We start from the raw sequence: 17,081 nt of genomic DNA on the forward strand, positions 1-17,081 counted from the left end.
AGATTCCTTTGATCTTCTATTCCCCCCCCCCCCCCCCCCAGGCTTTTGCTCTTTCTGCACTTGCTACACTGACTGCTCTAACCCAGCAAAGATAAGCTTCGGGACTGAGGACATGTTCCCATGCAGTGGTTCTGTGATCCACTCTCATACTCAAAACCTAATAAGCAAATCCAGTTGAAATGATTTTAAGAGGAAAATGGAGGAGAGGGGTTCTCATTTAAAATAAAAGACATGGGGGGCGCCTGGGTGGCGCAGTCGGTTAAGCGTCCGACTTCGGCCAGGTCACGATCTCGCAGTCCGTGAGTTCGAGCCCCACGTCGGGCTCTGGGCTGATGGCTCAGAGCCTGGAGCCTGTTTCCGATTCTGTGTCTCCCTCTCTCTCTGCCCCTCCCCCGTTCATGCTCTGTCTCTCTCTGTCCCAAAAATAAATAAACGTGGAAAAAAAATTTTTTTTAATAAAAGACATGGGGCGCCTGAGTGGCTCAGTTGGTTAAACACCCGACTTTGGCTCAGGTCATGATTTCACAGTTCTTGAGTTCAAGCCCCGCGTCAGGCTCTGTGCTGACAGTTCAGAGCCTGGAGCCTGCTTCAGATGTTGTGTCTCCCTCTCTCTCTCTGCCCCTTTCCTGCTTACGCTCTGTCTCTCAAAACTAAATAAACATTTAAAAAAAATTTTTTTTAATAAGTAAAAGACAAAATTTGTTCTATTGCATTTTTCTACTATAGCAGAAATTTTTCTTACATTTTTATATTATACTGTCAAATCACAAAATACCTCCTGTTTGTGGCCCTCTGTCTTTCCCATGGTTATGAATCCCCCTGATCTGTCTTTCCCCTTATTAATCCTATCCATTAAGACAAGGTCAAGCTTTTCAGAAATTTTGTGAACACTTTATCTCTTCTCTGCATTCACCAAGCACATCTCTGTACTATACACATAACATTCATCACATGCCACTTCATATGGTACTTTTCCACAATGTGTGACTTAGAGAGCATGGGATATGGAATTATACACCTATTATATATACTAAGTCACACAGCTAATAAGTTACTTACACCCTCAGGTTACCAGTTTTTGCATTTATGAATTGAGAATAATAGTAACAACACTACACAACTATTTTGAAAATAATTGAGATCACATATATAAAATGCTTAGCATGTGTCCAGCTAGAGGCTCAATAAATGTCAGTTCTTTTTTTTTTTTAAGATTTTACATATATGCGCAATCTAAAAACCAAAACAAATGAAGAAATAACCCCTAAAATAAACTTAAATACAGAGAACAAACTGGTGGTTGCCAGAGGGAAGGTGGGTGGGGAGATGGGTGAAATAGGCGAATGGAATTAGGAGGTAGGAACTTTCAGTTATAAAATAAACAAGTCATGGAGATTAAAAGTACAGCATGGGGGGGTGGGGCGCCTGGGTGGCTCAGTAGGTTAAGCGTCCAACTTCGGCTCAGGTCACGATCTCACCGTCTGTGGGTTTGAGCCGCGCGTCGGGCTCTGTGCTGACTGCTCAGAGCCTGGAGCCTGTTTCAGATTCTGTGTCTCCCTCTCTCTCTGCCCCTCCCCCGTTCATGCTCTCTCTCTGTCTCAAAAATAAATAAATGTTAAAAAAAAAAATTAGGGGCGCCTGGGTGGCGCAGTCGGTTAAGCGTCCGACTTCAGCCAGGTCACGATCTCGCGGTCCGTGAGTTCGAGCCCCGCGTCAGGCTCTGGGCTGATGGCTCAGAGCCTGGAGCCTGTTTCCGATTCTGTGTCTCCCTCTCTCTCTGCCCCTCCCCCGTTCATGCTCTGTCTCTCTCTGTCCCAAAAATAAATAAACGTTGAAAAAAAAAAATTAAAAAAAAAAAAAGTACAGCATAGGGAATACAGTCAATATTTTAATAACATTGTATGGTGACAGATGGTGACAACACTTATCATGAAGAGCACCGAATAATGTATGGAATTGTTGAATCACTATGTTGTCCACCTGAAACTAATATAACATTGTATGTTAATTGTACATCAATTAAAAAAACATATAGTGCAGTATGGGGCGCCTGGGTGGCTCAGTTGGTTAAGCATCCAACTTTGGCTCAGGTCATGATCTCCCAGTTTGTGAGTTCGAGCCCCGCGTCGGGCTCTGTACTGACAGCTCAGAGCCTGGAGCCTGCTTTGGATTCTGTGTCTCCCCCCTCTTTCTGTCCCTCCCCTGCTCATGCTCTGTCTCTCTCTCTCAATAATAAATAAACATTAAAAAAATAAAAAAAAACATATAGCACAGTAAAGCAAAACAAGAATTCAGGCACCATGGAAATTCACCCTTTTAAAATGTATATTTCAGGGGCGCCTGGGTGGCTCAGTCCATTGAGCATCCGACTTCGGCTCAGGTCATGATCTCACAGCCCGAGAGTTCCAGCCCGCGTCAGGCTCTGTGCTGACAGCTCAGAGCCTGGAACCTGCTTCAGATTCTGTATCTCTGTCTCTCTCTGCCCCTCCCCTGTTCATGCTTGCCTGCTCACTCTCGCTCTCTCTCTCTCTCTCAAAAATAAGTAAACATTAAAAAAATTGCAAACTTTCCTTAAGATAATATGAAAGAAGCAGCCTGTGAGTAAACATTTCAATTAGAATGCTTAGGAAGGGATACAGGAATATGAGTTTTTGGCAAATATCAGCAAAAATGAAACGTAACATTTGAAATTAACATTTCCTATATGGATAATAGTTTTCTGAGTGGAGGTGTCATCATGTGTGCCTTCACAGACATCACAATACCTAGCAACTAACAATGAAATATTTTATGGATTAATTGATCAGAGGGCTGATGTTATTGGTTATCTACCTTTTCTAATAAAATGGAGGTTTACAGTAAGAGTCTCAAATTAAGTTTTTCATTCAACAAATAGTTTTGCCTATGGCAGTGCATATTGGACCCTATAAGGATTATAATAATATATTGAGGTAAAATCTTCGTCCTACAGAAGTTCACAAAAGAGTGGAGGAACTAAGTAATGTGTGCAGTTACGATATAACATAAAATATAAAAAACTGCCTGAATCCCATGATTTAAAATATTTTTAAAACCATCGATTTAATCCTTTCTTACAGAAGATTCAATGAGAGGAAGAGAGTGGGAGGAAGAGAAAGAGTCCTCCTATGACCTAATATGAGCAGTACATTACATCTCTTATACTAATGATTAGGATAATCTATTAAGATTGTTATACTCCATGGAAAGAAACTAGATGGCTTCCCTAAGATCAGAAAAAGGCACTCCTATTCAATATCATACTGGAAGTCCTAGCTAATACGGTAAAATAAGGAAATAAAAAGTATACCAATTAAGGAGGAAGAAATAAAACTCTCTGTTTACAGATGATATGATTATCTTTGGAGAAAATACCAAAGAATCAACCAAAAAAAAGAAAAAAGAAAAAAAAACCTCCTGGGACAAATAAATGATTATAGCAAGGTTTCAGGATACAAGGTTAATATACAAAAGTCAATTACTTTCTTGTATATCAACACTGAAAAGTTGGAGTTAAAATTAAATTTAAAACATAATAACATTTACATTAGCTCCCCCCAAAATGAAACACTTTTGTATAAATCTAACAAAGGATGTACAAGATCTATATAAGGAAAACTGAGGAAAGAAATCAAGAAAGATCTAAATAAAGGGAGAGAGATTCCATGTATATGACTATGAATACCCCAATTGACAAGATATCTGTTCTTCCCAACTTAATCTATAGATTCAACACAATCCCAATCAAAATCCCAGCCAATTATTTTGTGGACATTGACAAAATGTCTCAAGTTGACATGGAAAAACAAAAGACTCAGAATATCCAACACAATTTTGAAGAAGAAAAAGGCAAAAGACTGACATTATCCAACTTCAAGATTTACTATAAAGCTACAGTAATCAAAACAGGGTAGCATTGGGACACCCGGGTGGCTCAGTTGGTTAAGCATCAGACTTTGGCTCAGGTCATGATCTCATGGTTTGTGAGTTTGAGCCCTGCATTGGGCTCTGTGCTGACAGCTCAGAGCCTGGAGCCTGCTTCAGATTCTGTGTCTCCCTCTCTCTCTACCCCTTCCCTGCTCGCACTCTGTCTCTCTCTCTCAAAACTGAATAAACGTTTAAAAAAAAAAAAAAAAGACAGGGTAGCATTGGCAAAAGAATAGGAAATAGATTGACAGGATGGAATGGAGAGCCCAGAAATAGACCAACACAAATACAGTCAAATGATCTCTGTCTGACAAAGGGACAAAGGACAACATGAGAGAAAAAACAGTATTTCAACAAATGGTGCCTAAACAAATGGGACATCCACATAAAAAAAAAATTAATCTAGACACAGACCTTACACCCTTCACAAAAATTAGTTCAAAATGGAACACAGATCTAAATGTAAAATATAAAACAGTAAAACTCCCATAAGACAATGTAGGAGAAGATCCAGATGATCTTGAGTTTGGAGATGACTTTTGACTAAAATTAAAAATTTCTCTGCAAAAGATACTTTCAAGAGACTAAAAAGACAAGTCACAGACTGGGCGAAAATATTCGCAAAATATATATCAATTAAAAGACTGGTATTCAGGGGCGCCTGGGTGGCTCAGTCGGTTAAGCGTCCAACTTCGGCTCAGGTCATGATCTCGCGGTCCGTGAGTTCAAGCCCCGCATCAGGCTCCGTGCTGACGGCTCAGAGCCTGGAGTCTGTTTCAGATTCTGTGTCTCCCTCTCTCTCTGACCCTCCCCCGTTCATGCTCTGTCTCTCTCTGTCTCAAAAATAAATAAACGTTTGGGGCGCCTGGGTGGTGCAGTCGGTTAAGCGTCCGACTTCAGCCAGGTCACGATCTCGCCGTCCGTGAGTTCGAGCCCCGCGTCAGGCTCTGGGCTGATGGCTCAGAGCCTGGAGCCTGTTTCCGATTCTGTGTCTCCCTCGCTCTCTGCCCCTCCCCCGTTCATGCTCTGTCTCTCTCTGTCCCAAAAATAAATAAACGTTGAAAAAAATAAATAAATAAATAAATAAACATTAAAAAAAAATTAAAAAAAAAAAGACTGGTATTCAAAATATACAATTTGATATTGTTAAAACTCAATAAGGGACCCCATTTATTGAGGTGAAATGACCCCACTTTAAAATGGGCAAAAGACAGGCACCTGGGTGGCTCAGTCAGTTAAGTGTCTGACTGGGCTCAGGTCACGATCTTGTGGTCCGTGAGTTTGAGTCCCACATCGGGCTCCATGCTGACAGCTCAGAGTCTGGAGCCTGCTTCGGATTCTGTGTCTCCCTCTCTCTCTTTCCCTCCCCAACTCACACTGTGTCTTTGTCTCTCAAAAATGAATAAACATTAAACAAAAATTTTTTTTAACAGGCAAAAGACCTACACAGACATCTCACCGAAGAAGATATGCAGATGACAAATAAGCATATGAAAAGATGGTCAACATCATATGTCATTACAGGGCTGCAAATTAAAACACAAGACAAGATAGACCCACTTAAATATAGTCAAATGATCTCTGACAATGGGACAAAGGATATACCTATTGGAATGGCCAAAACCCAGAAAATCAAATGCTAACAAGGACGTGAAGCAACAGGAGAGCCACTTAATTGTTGGTGGAAATGCAAAATGATACAGCCACTTTGGAAGAGTTTGGCAGTTTCTTATAAAACCAAACATTCTCTTATCATACGATCCAGCAATTACACTCCTTGGTATTTACCCAAATGAACTAGAAACTATGTCCACACAACAACTGGCACATGAATGAATGTTTACAGTAGCTTTCCTCATAATTGCCAAAACCTGGAAGCAATCAAGATATCCTTCAGTAGGTGAATGGATAAATAAATTGTGGTCCATCCAGACAATGAAATGTTATTCAGCACTAAAAAGAAATGAGCTATCAAGCCATAGAAGGGCATGGAGGAAGCTTAAATGAAGGAAGCTAATCTCAGGCTACATGCTGTATGACTACAACTATGCCATTCTGAAAAAGGTAGAACTATAGAGACAGGAAAAGATCAATGGTTGCCAGGGACCCAAAGGAAAGAAGCCAGGGATAAATAAGTGGAGCCCAGGATATGTTCAGGGCAACAAAATCACTCTGTTTGATATCATATTAGTGGATACATATGATTATACATTGTCAAACCCACAGATTATACAACCCAAAGAGTGAACCTGAAGGTAAACTGTGGGCTTTAATTAATAATAATCTAACAATACTGGCCCATCAATTATAGCAAATGTACCACACTAATGCAAGATGGTTAAGGTGGGGGAGTAAGGGGGTATATGAAAACTCTCTGTACTTTCCACTCAATTTTTCTATAAACTTAAAACTGCTCTAAAAAATAAAGACAATCATTTTTGAAAAAATATTTTAGAACCATCTATTTCATCACATCCCATCTCATAGAAATTGGGGGATAAGGACATGGGGAGGAGAGTCTTTCTCTGCCTTGATAGAAGCAGAACTTTTATCTTTATAAAAGTTCTTTTGGGGCGCCTGGGTGGCTCAGTCGGTTAGGCGGCCGACTTCGGCTCAGGTCACGATCTCGCACTCTGTGAGTTCGAGCCCCGCGTCAGAGCCTGGAGCCTGTTTCAGATTCTGTGTCTCCCTCTCTCTCTGACCCTCCCCTGTTCATGCTCTGTCTCTCCCTGTCTCAAAAATAAATAAACGTTAAAAAAAAAAAAATTAAAAAAAAATAAAGAAAGAAAATAAAAGTTCTTTTATCTTTGACTTTATATCTTATATCTTTTATGCTAGTGCTTAGGGTAATATATTGAGATTCTCAACTGGTAACAAAATATACCACACTCAGGTTAGTTAAGCAAACATAAGGCTGCATAATTCAACAGTAGTGAATATAGCCAACTAGCCTGAAAATGAAGCATGAAAAGGCCTTCAAGAAATTACTTCTAATATTGTCAGTAAATAGAAAATATCCTCCAACCGGCCACTGAAAAGTAAAAGAAAGGAGAAATGGCCTAAGGGGTAAAATTGCAGCTAACTACAATAAACGGTCTGAAACTCATTTATCTCCCCATTAACTATCTCCTAGTTAATAAAAGCTTCTCTGAATAGGAGGAAAGAGAAAGAAATAGTTACACTCGGTTGATTATAAAATGGAATGATCCGGGGCGCCTGGGTGGCGCAGTCGGTTAAGCGTCCGACTTCAGCCAGGTCACGATCTCGCGGTCCGTGAGTTCGAGCCCCGCGTTGGGCTCTGGGCTGATGGCTCAGAGCCTGGAGCCTGTTTCCGATTCTGTGTCTCCCTCTCTCTCTCTGCCCCTCCCCCGTTCATGCTCTGTCTCTCTCTGTCCCAAAAATAAATAAATGTTGAAAAAAAAAAAAAAATTATTAAAAAAAAAAAAAAAAAAAAAAAAAATGGAATGATCCTGTGTTGGGCACAGAGTAGAAATTTACCAAATATGTACTACCCTAACTTTGCATAAGGTGTACAACCTGCATTTAAAATATAAGATATAGGGGTGCCTGGGTGGCGTAGTCGGTTAAGCATTCGACTTCAGCCAGGTCATGATCTCGCGGTTCGTGAGTTCGAGCCCCGCGTCGGGCTCTGGGCTGATGGCTCAGAGCCTGGAGCCTGTTTCCGATTCTGTGTCTCCCTCGCTCTCTGCCCCTCCCCCGTTCATGCTCTGTCTCTCTCTGTCCCAAAAATAAATAAACGTTGAAAAAAAAAATTTTTTTTTAAAAATATAAGATACAGCCACTACAGATGAAATTTCCAGAAGAAATAAGAAAGCCATTCCTCTAATCCCATTCAGAATCTATCTAAAAACTAGCCACATTACGAACATTATGTCTAAGAGTACAACATTTTGTCAGCTGCTATAGATCTTTAAAAGCAAAACAAACGACAACAAAAAGCCTCTATTCAAGCATCATCGAAGAAAGTTCGTAAGTGGTTTTACAAATTCACAGAAAGTACTATCTATACTAACTGGCACATAAAAGGTAAAACATTTCTATTGTTTAAAAAAAAAAAAAGGGGGGGGGCGCCTGGGTGGCGTAGTCGGTTAAGCGTCCGACTTCAGCCAGGTCACGATCTCGCAGTCCGTGAGTTCGAGCCCCGCGTCAGGCTCTGGGCTGATGGCTCAGAGCCTGGAGCCTGTGTCCGATTCTGTGTCTCCCTCTCTCTCTGCCCCTCCCCCGTTCATGCTCTGTCTCTCTCTGTCCCAAAAATAAATAAACGTTGGAAAAAAAAAAAAAGTCAAAGGAGCATTACCCCGGAAAGGTGTGTCACATTATTTTCTTTAAAAGTAACTCATTAAGAAGGTCTCTATAAAAACATATTTTACAAATATGTGGGATGTGTTTGTTTCTCTCCTGAGACAAGAACTAACTTGAGAGAAGAGCATATTAACACATTCTGAAGAGAGAAGTAATTAACATATTGGAAACTAACATTTTTGGCACATGGGACCTACAGCAAGAATGTCTATCCTCTAGTCATGAGTCATGGACTAGGCTGCCTCTATTGTGAAGCAATCTTTCAGTAAAAGGAGCAGCAGGGAAGAATACAACATATGAATAATGCCTTGGACAACTTCCCAGGAAGAAATCATCACGAAGCTAGGTCTGAGAAAGCGAGGCAGTAGAAACCATACATTATGATGCTCTCTTTTCTTAATCACTCCTACTCTTTAGTTAACAGCAGAGAGTGAAATTCAGTCTTTAGTTCTATCTAAAGTTTTATATTTTGTACGGATTTTAATAATACTAAATAAAATTATAGAACCTGGTCTTTAATTTTGCGAATTATTTAATGCATCATTATAAATTATTTTGTGGCGACATTTGTGACGAGTTCTCACCTGTCACATACCCACCCCAGCACACACACACAGTGACACCAGAAGGCAACACTCTGCTTTACCTTCTGCTGAAAAGTCTGCTACCTCCAACGCTTGAGGTCCATACACGAAGCCCTCCTGGAATCTATGAACACAGCAGAGGCAAAAGGCAGAGAAGTTTATGTAGATTTAAAGTTACACTGCCCAAAACATAAAATGCCAAATGCCTATCACAAGTCTACATATCTGCCAAGGAAATCAGATCTCAGATTTGACAATGAGCAAATCAACAGTATACTGATAATATTCAGAGTTCATTATATGTTATGCAGCTAATTGCATGAAAAAAAAAAAAAAAACAAAAGTTGAGCCTTATTTAATTTATATTCTCACCAAAAGAAGTGACTTGTACTACTGGAGACACTAAGAGGAGCAACAAGGTAGGAATTCATATATGCCAAAAGTAACAAATTAATTTTTAAAGTTACATGAGAGAGGGGGGGCCTGGCTGGTTCAATTGGTAGAGCATGCAACTCTTGATCTCAGGGTCCTGAGTTCAAGCCCCATGCTAGATGTAGAGGTTACTTGTAAATAAATAATAAGTATTAATAAATTAATAAATAATGAAATAATGTGAAGAGCCAATACATACATTAAGAATATAAGAGCAGTTAAGCAGAAAAATATTCTTCACATCATGAAATGTGATAGACCCTACAGCTCAAGGTACATTCTTTCTAGGACCCGAGATTGTTGGGGCTACAGAAGAAAAACAATTAGAAACAGATCTGGAAGAGGACAAGGCAGAGGAAAAAGGGAAAAGTAGAACCGTAAAGATATTCTAATGCCAAGATTTAATTTAAGTTGGACAGTAATGTTGAAATGAGCAAGGTACTACATATGCTAGGCAGTAAGGGAGAAATCTACCTTTTCCAATATTATAAAATAAATGTAAGTATGAAACATGAAAAGCTTTTCAGAGAACACCCTTGTAAAAAAAAATTAAGGATATAATCAGGTAAAATCTTTAGAACTCAGATTTCACTCATTCTTTTCTTTTGTAGGATAAAAGACATACAAAATGCAGCTGATGTAGATGGGCAGGAATTAGATAATTTTACTAGCTATTAAATTTAAAAGGGGGGGGGGGTGCCTGGGTGGCTCAGTCGATTAAGCGTCCAAATTCGGCTCAAGTCGTGATCTCACAGTTTGTGGGTTCAAGCCCCGCACTGGACTCTGTGCTGACAGCTCAGAGCCTGGAACTGTTTCGGATTCTGTGTCTCCCTCTCCCTGCCCCTCCCTGGCTCACACTCTGTCTCTCTGTCTCTCAAAAATAAACATTAAAAAAATTTCTGTTTAATTTAAAAGAGGGGGGGCATGTTATTTTTATGTAATATTTAGAAATCCTTAAAAATGTCATCAAATAATTAGGGAAGAAGAAACAAAGTGTTGCCTTAAAACATGTTATGTCAAGGAAGAAATAATATTATAAAACATTTGCCCTAAAGTCAGATGGCTTCCGTTCAAGTTCCAGATAAACCATTCAATTACTTTGAGACATCAAGCAGGTCACTTAATCTCTTAGCACAACCAGAGTTGTTCAATGAGGACTCCTTCACCATCTCACAGATTTATACTGAATATCAAATGAAATAAGATATTAAAAATCACAGAATGCTATATTTTGTAAAAATTTAAATCGGTGCATCTGACTTAAATTACCAACTTAATAAAAGCTGTTATAGGGGCACCTAGGTGGCTCAGTCGGTTAAGCATCCGACTTCAGTTCAGGCCATGATCTCATGGTTCATGAGTTCAAGCCCCGCATTGGGCTGTCTGCTGTCAGCTCAAGAGCCCACTTGGAATCCTCTGTTTCCCTCTCTCTCTGCCCCTCCCCCACTCATTCTTATTCTCATTCTCTCTTTCTCTCTCAAAAATAAGTAAGACTTTTTTTTTTTAAGTTGTTAGAGGGAATACAGAGCACCAAACCAAGGAATCTGGGGAACCAGATGGGGAAGGAAGCCCAAAGCAAAAAGACTAAGCTGACCAGAAGAGCCTAGAGTAGTTGTCAGGGCTAAATGGCAGCCTGAAAAATCACAGTCCCCAAGAGACGGTTGTACCATATTACTAATTTAGCTATTTGCCCAACATTATCTGCTTCAGATTTATCTTCTCTTAATTCCCAAAACAATCTTATAGACTGCACCCTCCGCTAAAACACTGCTTGTGACATTCTAAGCTAAGGATCTAAGACACTAAGTTACTTACTTGCATATTGCATATATTTCTAAAAACCAAGCTGATAAAATCCTCCCCCCCATAAAACAATAAGGGCAGCAAAGTCTACTATGAGATGCATGATGTGCCACGAACAATTCCAAGAGCTGCACAGGTATTAAGTCATTTGGTCTTCACAACTCTGAGATATTATCCTCACTTTACAAATAAAGAAACTGAGACACAAGACCTTAAGAAACTTGCTTAAACACACACAGCCAGAAGTAGCAGATGTGCAATTCAAACAGACTACTTAGTTACCGTATCATCCAGACTATGGAACTAAAATCATATAAACCAGGCACTTCTCTATATGTAAGAAACCAAACAATTATAAATGTTCGTAACTTCAATCATGCTATATAGATTCTTCAGCATTTGTAACATTTTCCTGGGAACTTAAAATTCAAATGATTGTTGTACAAAACATGTTAAAAAAAAAAAAAGGGAAATGTTTATGACTCCAATCATGAGTAATACATATATGGTCATACATCTCCAAATAACATTAAAATAATACTGGTGTTAGAGTAGCACCGGTGATTTTGTTCCATTTTTTTAAATCGCTGCCATATGGGGCACCTGGCTGGCTCAATCAGTAGAATATGCGACTTGATCTCAGGGTTGTGAGTTCGAGCCCCATGTCGGGCAAGGAGCCTAAAGTTAATTAATTAATTAAATAAAACTGCCGCCATGTGATTATATAACTCACTCTTAAATATTTTATAAGCTTTAAAAAAAAATTCAACACCAAAGCATAAGAGACTCTTAAAAACTGAGAACAAACTGAGGGTTGATGGGGGGTGGGAGGGAGGGTGATGGGTACTGAGGAGGGCACCTTTTGGGATGAGCACTGGGTGTTGTATGGAAACCAATTTGACAAGAAACTTCATATATTGGAAAAAAAAATTCAACACAATGAGATACTATCACACGCCCATTAAGATGGCTACTAACAATTTTTTTTTTTTTTTAAGGTGGAAAATAGTGTTGGTGAGGATATGGAGAAATTGGAATCCCTGTGTGTTGTTGGTGAGAATGCAAAATGGGGTAATTGCAAAGAAAACAGTATGGCAGTTCCTCAAAAATTTAACAATAAAATTACCATAGTATCCAGCAATTCTACTTCTGGGTATATAGCCAAAAGGATTCAAAGCAGGGACTCTCAAAGAGATATTTATATGCCCATATTCATAGCAGCATTATTCATTATAGCCTAAAACTGGAACTCAACCAAGTCTCCATTGATGGGTAAATGGATAAACAAACTGTGGTATAGTTGAGGCATACCTCCTGTAATCTCCAGTGATGGAGGCACCCACTTCACTGGGCACATCATACAAGCCTTAATGAAAGACTTGCAAACTTCTCTGAATTTTCATTGCCCTTATCACCCTCAGTCATCAGTCAAGGTTGAAAGAACTAATGGGATCCTCAAACTTAAAACTTCTAAACTTGACGAAACTCCTGGACTTTCCTGGCTAAGCTATTGCTTTTGATCTTGCTGACTGTTCCCAGTTTCCCCTTTGGAAAACAAACTCATTCCACATGAGAAAATCACCAAGAGACCAATGTCTATCACCTTCTGCTGATCCCTTGTTATTTCAGCCTAGTATGACCAGCTACTATAAGTCTCTAATGTCTTACGCTCAAGCCTATCATTAACAGGTTAAAGAAGCCATCCCAGATCCCAATTCAAAGGATCCCATTGGTCACATTCTAGGCCTGGTGATTCGATATTCCAGAAACATCATCAGAGGACACCAGCCCTCAAACCTCGTTGCAAGGGACCTTACCAAGTGCTCCTGACCACGGACACTGCTGCAAAATTAAAAGGTGTTGAGCCTTGAATACACATCTCACAAAAGGCTCCACCCGACATCCAGTGCTGCACAGACAGGGGAAACCCGCCAAATCAATTTGATGAGGAAGAGAAGTAGCTGACATCAGCTACAGTCTTGTTACTGTAACAGTCAGTAACTAACTGACTAACAGTCTTGTTACTGCCCAGGACCATGGATCAAGATTTCATACTTTAACTAAACATGAAACTCTTTCTTCTCTTCCTTTCCTTTCCTCGGGCATTGGCTTGGAAAGATAACATACTCATCTTTACCTCCCAGGCCATAACTAAGGAGGTAACTTCTGGAAACTAGAACAACCATTTATATCAGGCTAGGAGAAAATCTATGCCTCTAACTTTTATTAAGCAAAATAAGACATCTCACTGGCAGGCTCCCCTATACTTAACATTGCTGACTTAAAAAGGAACTAGCAGGAGATATTCACGATTCAGGATTCACTTCTTTGACAGGTCCCTATTTCCCTGGTTAGGGATAAATGTAATGAGGCTATGATCAAGAACTTCTCCTTAATTCTTAAAATTATTGCAAAATCTGCAAAAGCAATAGCAGCCCAAAAGAGATCCTTAGACTTTCTAGCCAGAGTTTTTCTTGATAATAGGATAGCTCTTGATTATCTTTTAGCTGAGCAAGGAGGTGTTTAGGCTATAGCCAATACCACTAGTTAGTTATACCTGGATTAACATTTCTGGAGAAGCTGAAACTTAACTACGTAAGATCACTGGGCAGGCCACGTGGCCAAAAAAAAGGTGACTCATTCAGCAGGTCTTTCTTTGATCCATATGATTTAATTTGTTTGGGTCTTGGGGACCATGGCTCCAAAATGCACTCCAAACATTAGAAATTATCCTGTTTATAGTAATCGTAATAATCTTACTGGCAAATTGCATTCTCAAAAAAACTCTAAACGCCTGTTAGCAGCCACTAACCACCAAGCAAATGATCTCCCTAAGATGGGGATGTCAAGAAAAACAACAACAACAACAACAACAACAACAACAAGGATGACTGACTTAAAAACCGCAAACCTGAAGCTGTTACTTGTGAATATCACAGAGATTAGGCCAAAAACATGACCTATGGATACCACACAAAGAAACAGCAACAACAACTGTGGGAACTTGGCAGAGCAATAGCTGAGAGTAGTGCCAATGCCTTAAATTTTGAGCACATCTCTCAGTTAAACTGAGAGTCTAATCCCAAGGAGGTAATTATTAAAAAGAAAATCAAAAGTCCTAAGAGGCATCACTTAGTTTAAGGCCCCAAGTCAATAAACCAGGGCTTAACACCAGATCTAAATGTAGTTTCAACTTCCCTAGAAATGTAAGTCTTAACTAGTCAGTCAAAAATTTTCTGATCATCACCACTGAGGTGTGCCACGGGCCTTCTCCATCCCTCAAAAGAAGATATGGTGATCTGCATAATAAGACCTCCAGCCCATTCCTTTAAGGACACATGATCTTGCCTGAAACAGTCCTTTCTTCTGTTTTGCTTAGAACTCTCTTGCCCCACCCTCTTTCCTATAAAAACCTTCCATTTTGTTCAACTCCTCAGAGCACCTCTCTGCTTGCTGGATGAGATGCTACCTGATTCATGAATCATTTAATAAAGCCAATTAGATCTTCAAACTTTTTTTTTTTTTTAATTTTTTTTTTCAACGTTTATTTATTTTGGGGACAGAGAGAGACAGAGCATGAACGGGGGAGGGGCAGAGAGAGAGGGAGACACAGAATCGGAAACAGGCTCCAGGCTCTGAGCCATCAGCCCAGAGCCTGACGCGGGGCTCGAACTCACGGACCGCGAGATCGTGACCTGGCTGAAGTCGGACGCTTAACCGACTGCGCCACCCAGGCGCCCCCAAACTTTCTTTTTTAATGTGGTATAAACTTGGGGCACCTGGGTGGTTCAGTCAGTTGAGCACCTGACTCTTGATTACCACCCCAGTCGTGATCTCCTAGTTGTGAGATCAAGCCCCGAGGGGGCTCCACAGGGGGCATGGAACCCGCTTGAGAGTCTCTTTCTTCCTCTCCCTATACCCCTCCCCCACTCACACTCTTGCTCTCAAAAATAAATAAACATTAAAAAAATAAAATAATGTTTTAAAATGTCTAAATGTGGTGTATGCTTTCCGACACATACTACAACATAGATTAACCTTAAGGATATTATGCTAGATGCAGTAAGTAAGTCACAAAAGGACAAACACTGTGTGATTCTACTTCTATTGAGGTAGTGGGCAAACGCATAAAGACAAAGTAGGATGGAAGTTGCCAGAGGCTGGGGGAAAGGGAGAAATGTGGAGTTATTCTTTAAAGATACAGGGTTTCCGTTTTGCAAGATGAAAAGAGTTCTGTGGATGGATGGTGGTGACAGCACACAGAACTATGAATGTACTTAATGCCACTGGACAGTTAAGAATGATTAAAATGGTAAATTTTGTGTGCATTTTACCCCATTTAAAAAAAAAGTCACAACGTGCCAAGTGTACAAAACCTAAAGTATAGAGCAGAAAAATAAAACCACTCATTATTTCATCTTCGAGAAAAACTAATTGCAAATCCCCTTTGAATGTATGTTACCCAGTTGAAAAAGCCACGTTGGATAGTTTTTTGGAATGTAATTCCTATCGATGCCATTCTTATCAATGTTCCTCGTTAGTACCGAAATCCTTAATTTTTCTAAAAGCGTGGAAAGATTTGTAACTCAAGGATTAAAATCATTCAAGCACGATTTTTACTCCCAGAACTTGAACAGTATGGTATCAAAACCATGGCTTCCACCCTCTAGGTTTCCCCGCAGAATAGCTTCTCTACTTAGTTACCAAACAGTTACATTTCTTGCATATCAAGACTATCAACCAAATCTCTTCTGTAAGAGACTAAGCTACTACTACTTAGCAGCTGTACTAAATTGGTCTCCCCACCTCCAGTCTCAATCCTCTCTGTGGCAGACACTGCTGGTGGTCTATTCTCCCTTTACTGCTCAGTAACAGACTCTGGTTTTATCCTGGGCACCATGCCCCCAAGTAATAGTGTACCCTTTCCAGCCTTCCCAGCTGCTAGGACTGGCCAACGAGCTGTAAGTGGAAGTCATGGATGTGACCTTCCAGAAAGGCTACTTGAAGGGAACAGACTTGGCTGGGAGTGTGTCTGGTACTGGGACACGATGGGTGGCACTCTGGCCATCATTTTGGACTGCAAGGTAATAGAAGCAATGCCAACGGACGGTGAAGCAAACAGAAGGAACTCAGTCCTTGATGATCCCAGCTTCATCATACAAAGAACAACCTGTAGGCTTCTCATACCACCCTGCCTTTGCACAGGTGCTTGCAATGGCTTTCTCCCGAACCTTCCTCCCCTCCCCTCCTTCAAATCCCAGCTCCTCCAAAATATTCGCCTGCTGCAGCCACCACCAACACAGGTACAGACAACACATTCATGTACCAAATGTGAATAGAGTCTTCCTATGTTTACCTTTTCTAGGCAGGTACTACAATATTTCTCCATTATAATATACGGTTGGTTTTCTTGTCTGCCTTGTCACTAAAGTAAAATTCCCTGAGGACAGAGACCATCAGAAATTCTTTGGCTTTTGATAGCCCTTCACACAGGGTCTAGACTATACAGAAGTACTCAATAAATGTCAGGTGAATGAATCAAGTTCAGAGAAATAGTCATTCTTGAGCCCTACAAAAACTTCATATTCTCAAACATTTAAAAGCACGCTATTGCCTTCATTTCAAGTCATAAAAACTCTGATAATAAGGAATATATCAGAAGACATCAGGATTTTAAGCCAGTTGGTAATACTGTACTTAATTTCCTTAACTATAATGTATCATTTCTCTTCCAAAACAAACCAACTATCCTGAGAGGATAAATAAATCTATTTTTTTTTCAGTACAACTTTTGAGGTGTTCAAGAGGAGAAAGCAATAGAGAACATTTTCTCTCTTTGCAAGACATCCCTCCGACAAATAGGACCATTTCTGTGCCAAGCATTATACTAAGCAATTAAAATACAGAATAACGAGCTCTTTGAAAGAGAAAAAGCCCCAGGGTATTATTGTGAGTGCATCTATCCCCATCTCCACAAGATGAGAAAGCCTAAAG

The 17,081-nt window shown here is 40.0% G+C and overlaps 1 protein-coding gene across 12 annotated transcripts in view; it reads right to left on the reverse strand.

Annotated features, from left to right (window-relative positions):
* CDK19 (cyclin dependent kinase 19) overlaps window positions 1-17,081 on the reverse strand; it is a 194,607-nt gene that overhangs the window by 139,297 nt on the left and 38,229 nt on the right. For 8 of the 12 annotated variants that reach the window (XM_023254251.2, XM_023254252.2, XM_023254255.2 and 5 more), the window contains one exon: window positions 8,915-8,976. The exons of the other annotated variants lie outside the window; for them this stretch is intronic. In XM_023254251.2, coding sequence (XP_023110019.1) covers window positions 8,915-8,976 — 62 coding nt within the window. The remainder of the gene's footprint in view (window positions 1-8,914; window positions 8,977-17,081) is intronic. 12 annotated transcript variants of the gene reach the window in all.

This window comes from Felis catus, chromosome B2 (assembly GCF_018350175.1).
Source record: "Felis catus isolate Fca126 chromosome B2, F.catus_Fca126_mat1.0, whole genome shotgun sequence".
NCBI lineage: Eukaryota > Metazoa > Chordata > Mammalia > Carnivora > Felidae > Felis > Felis catus.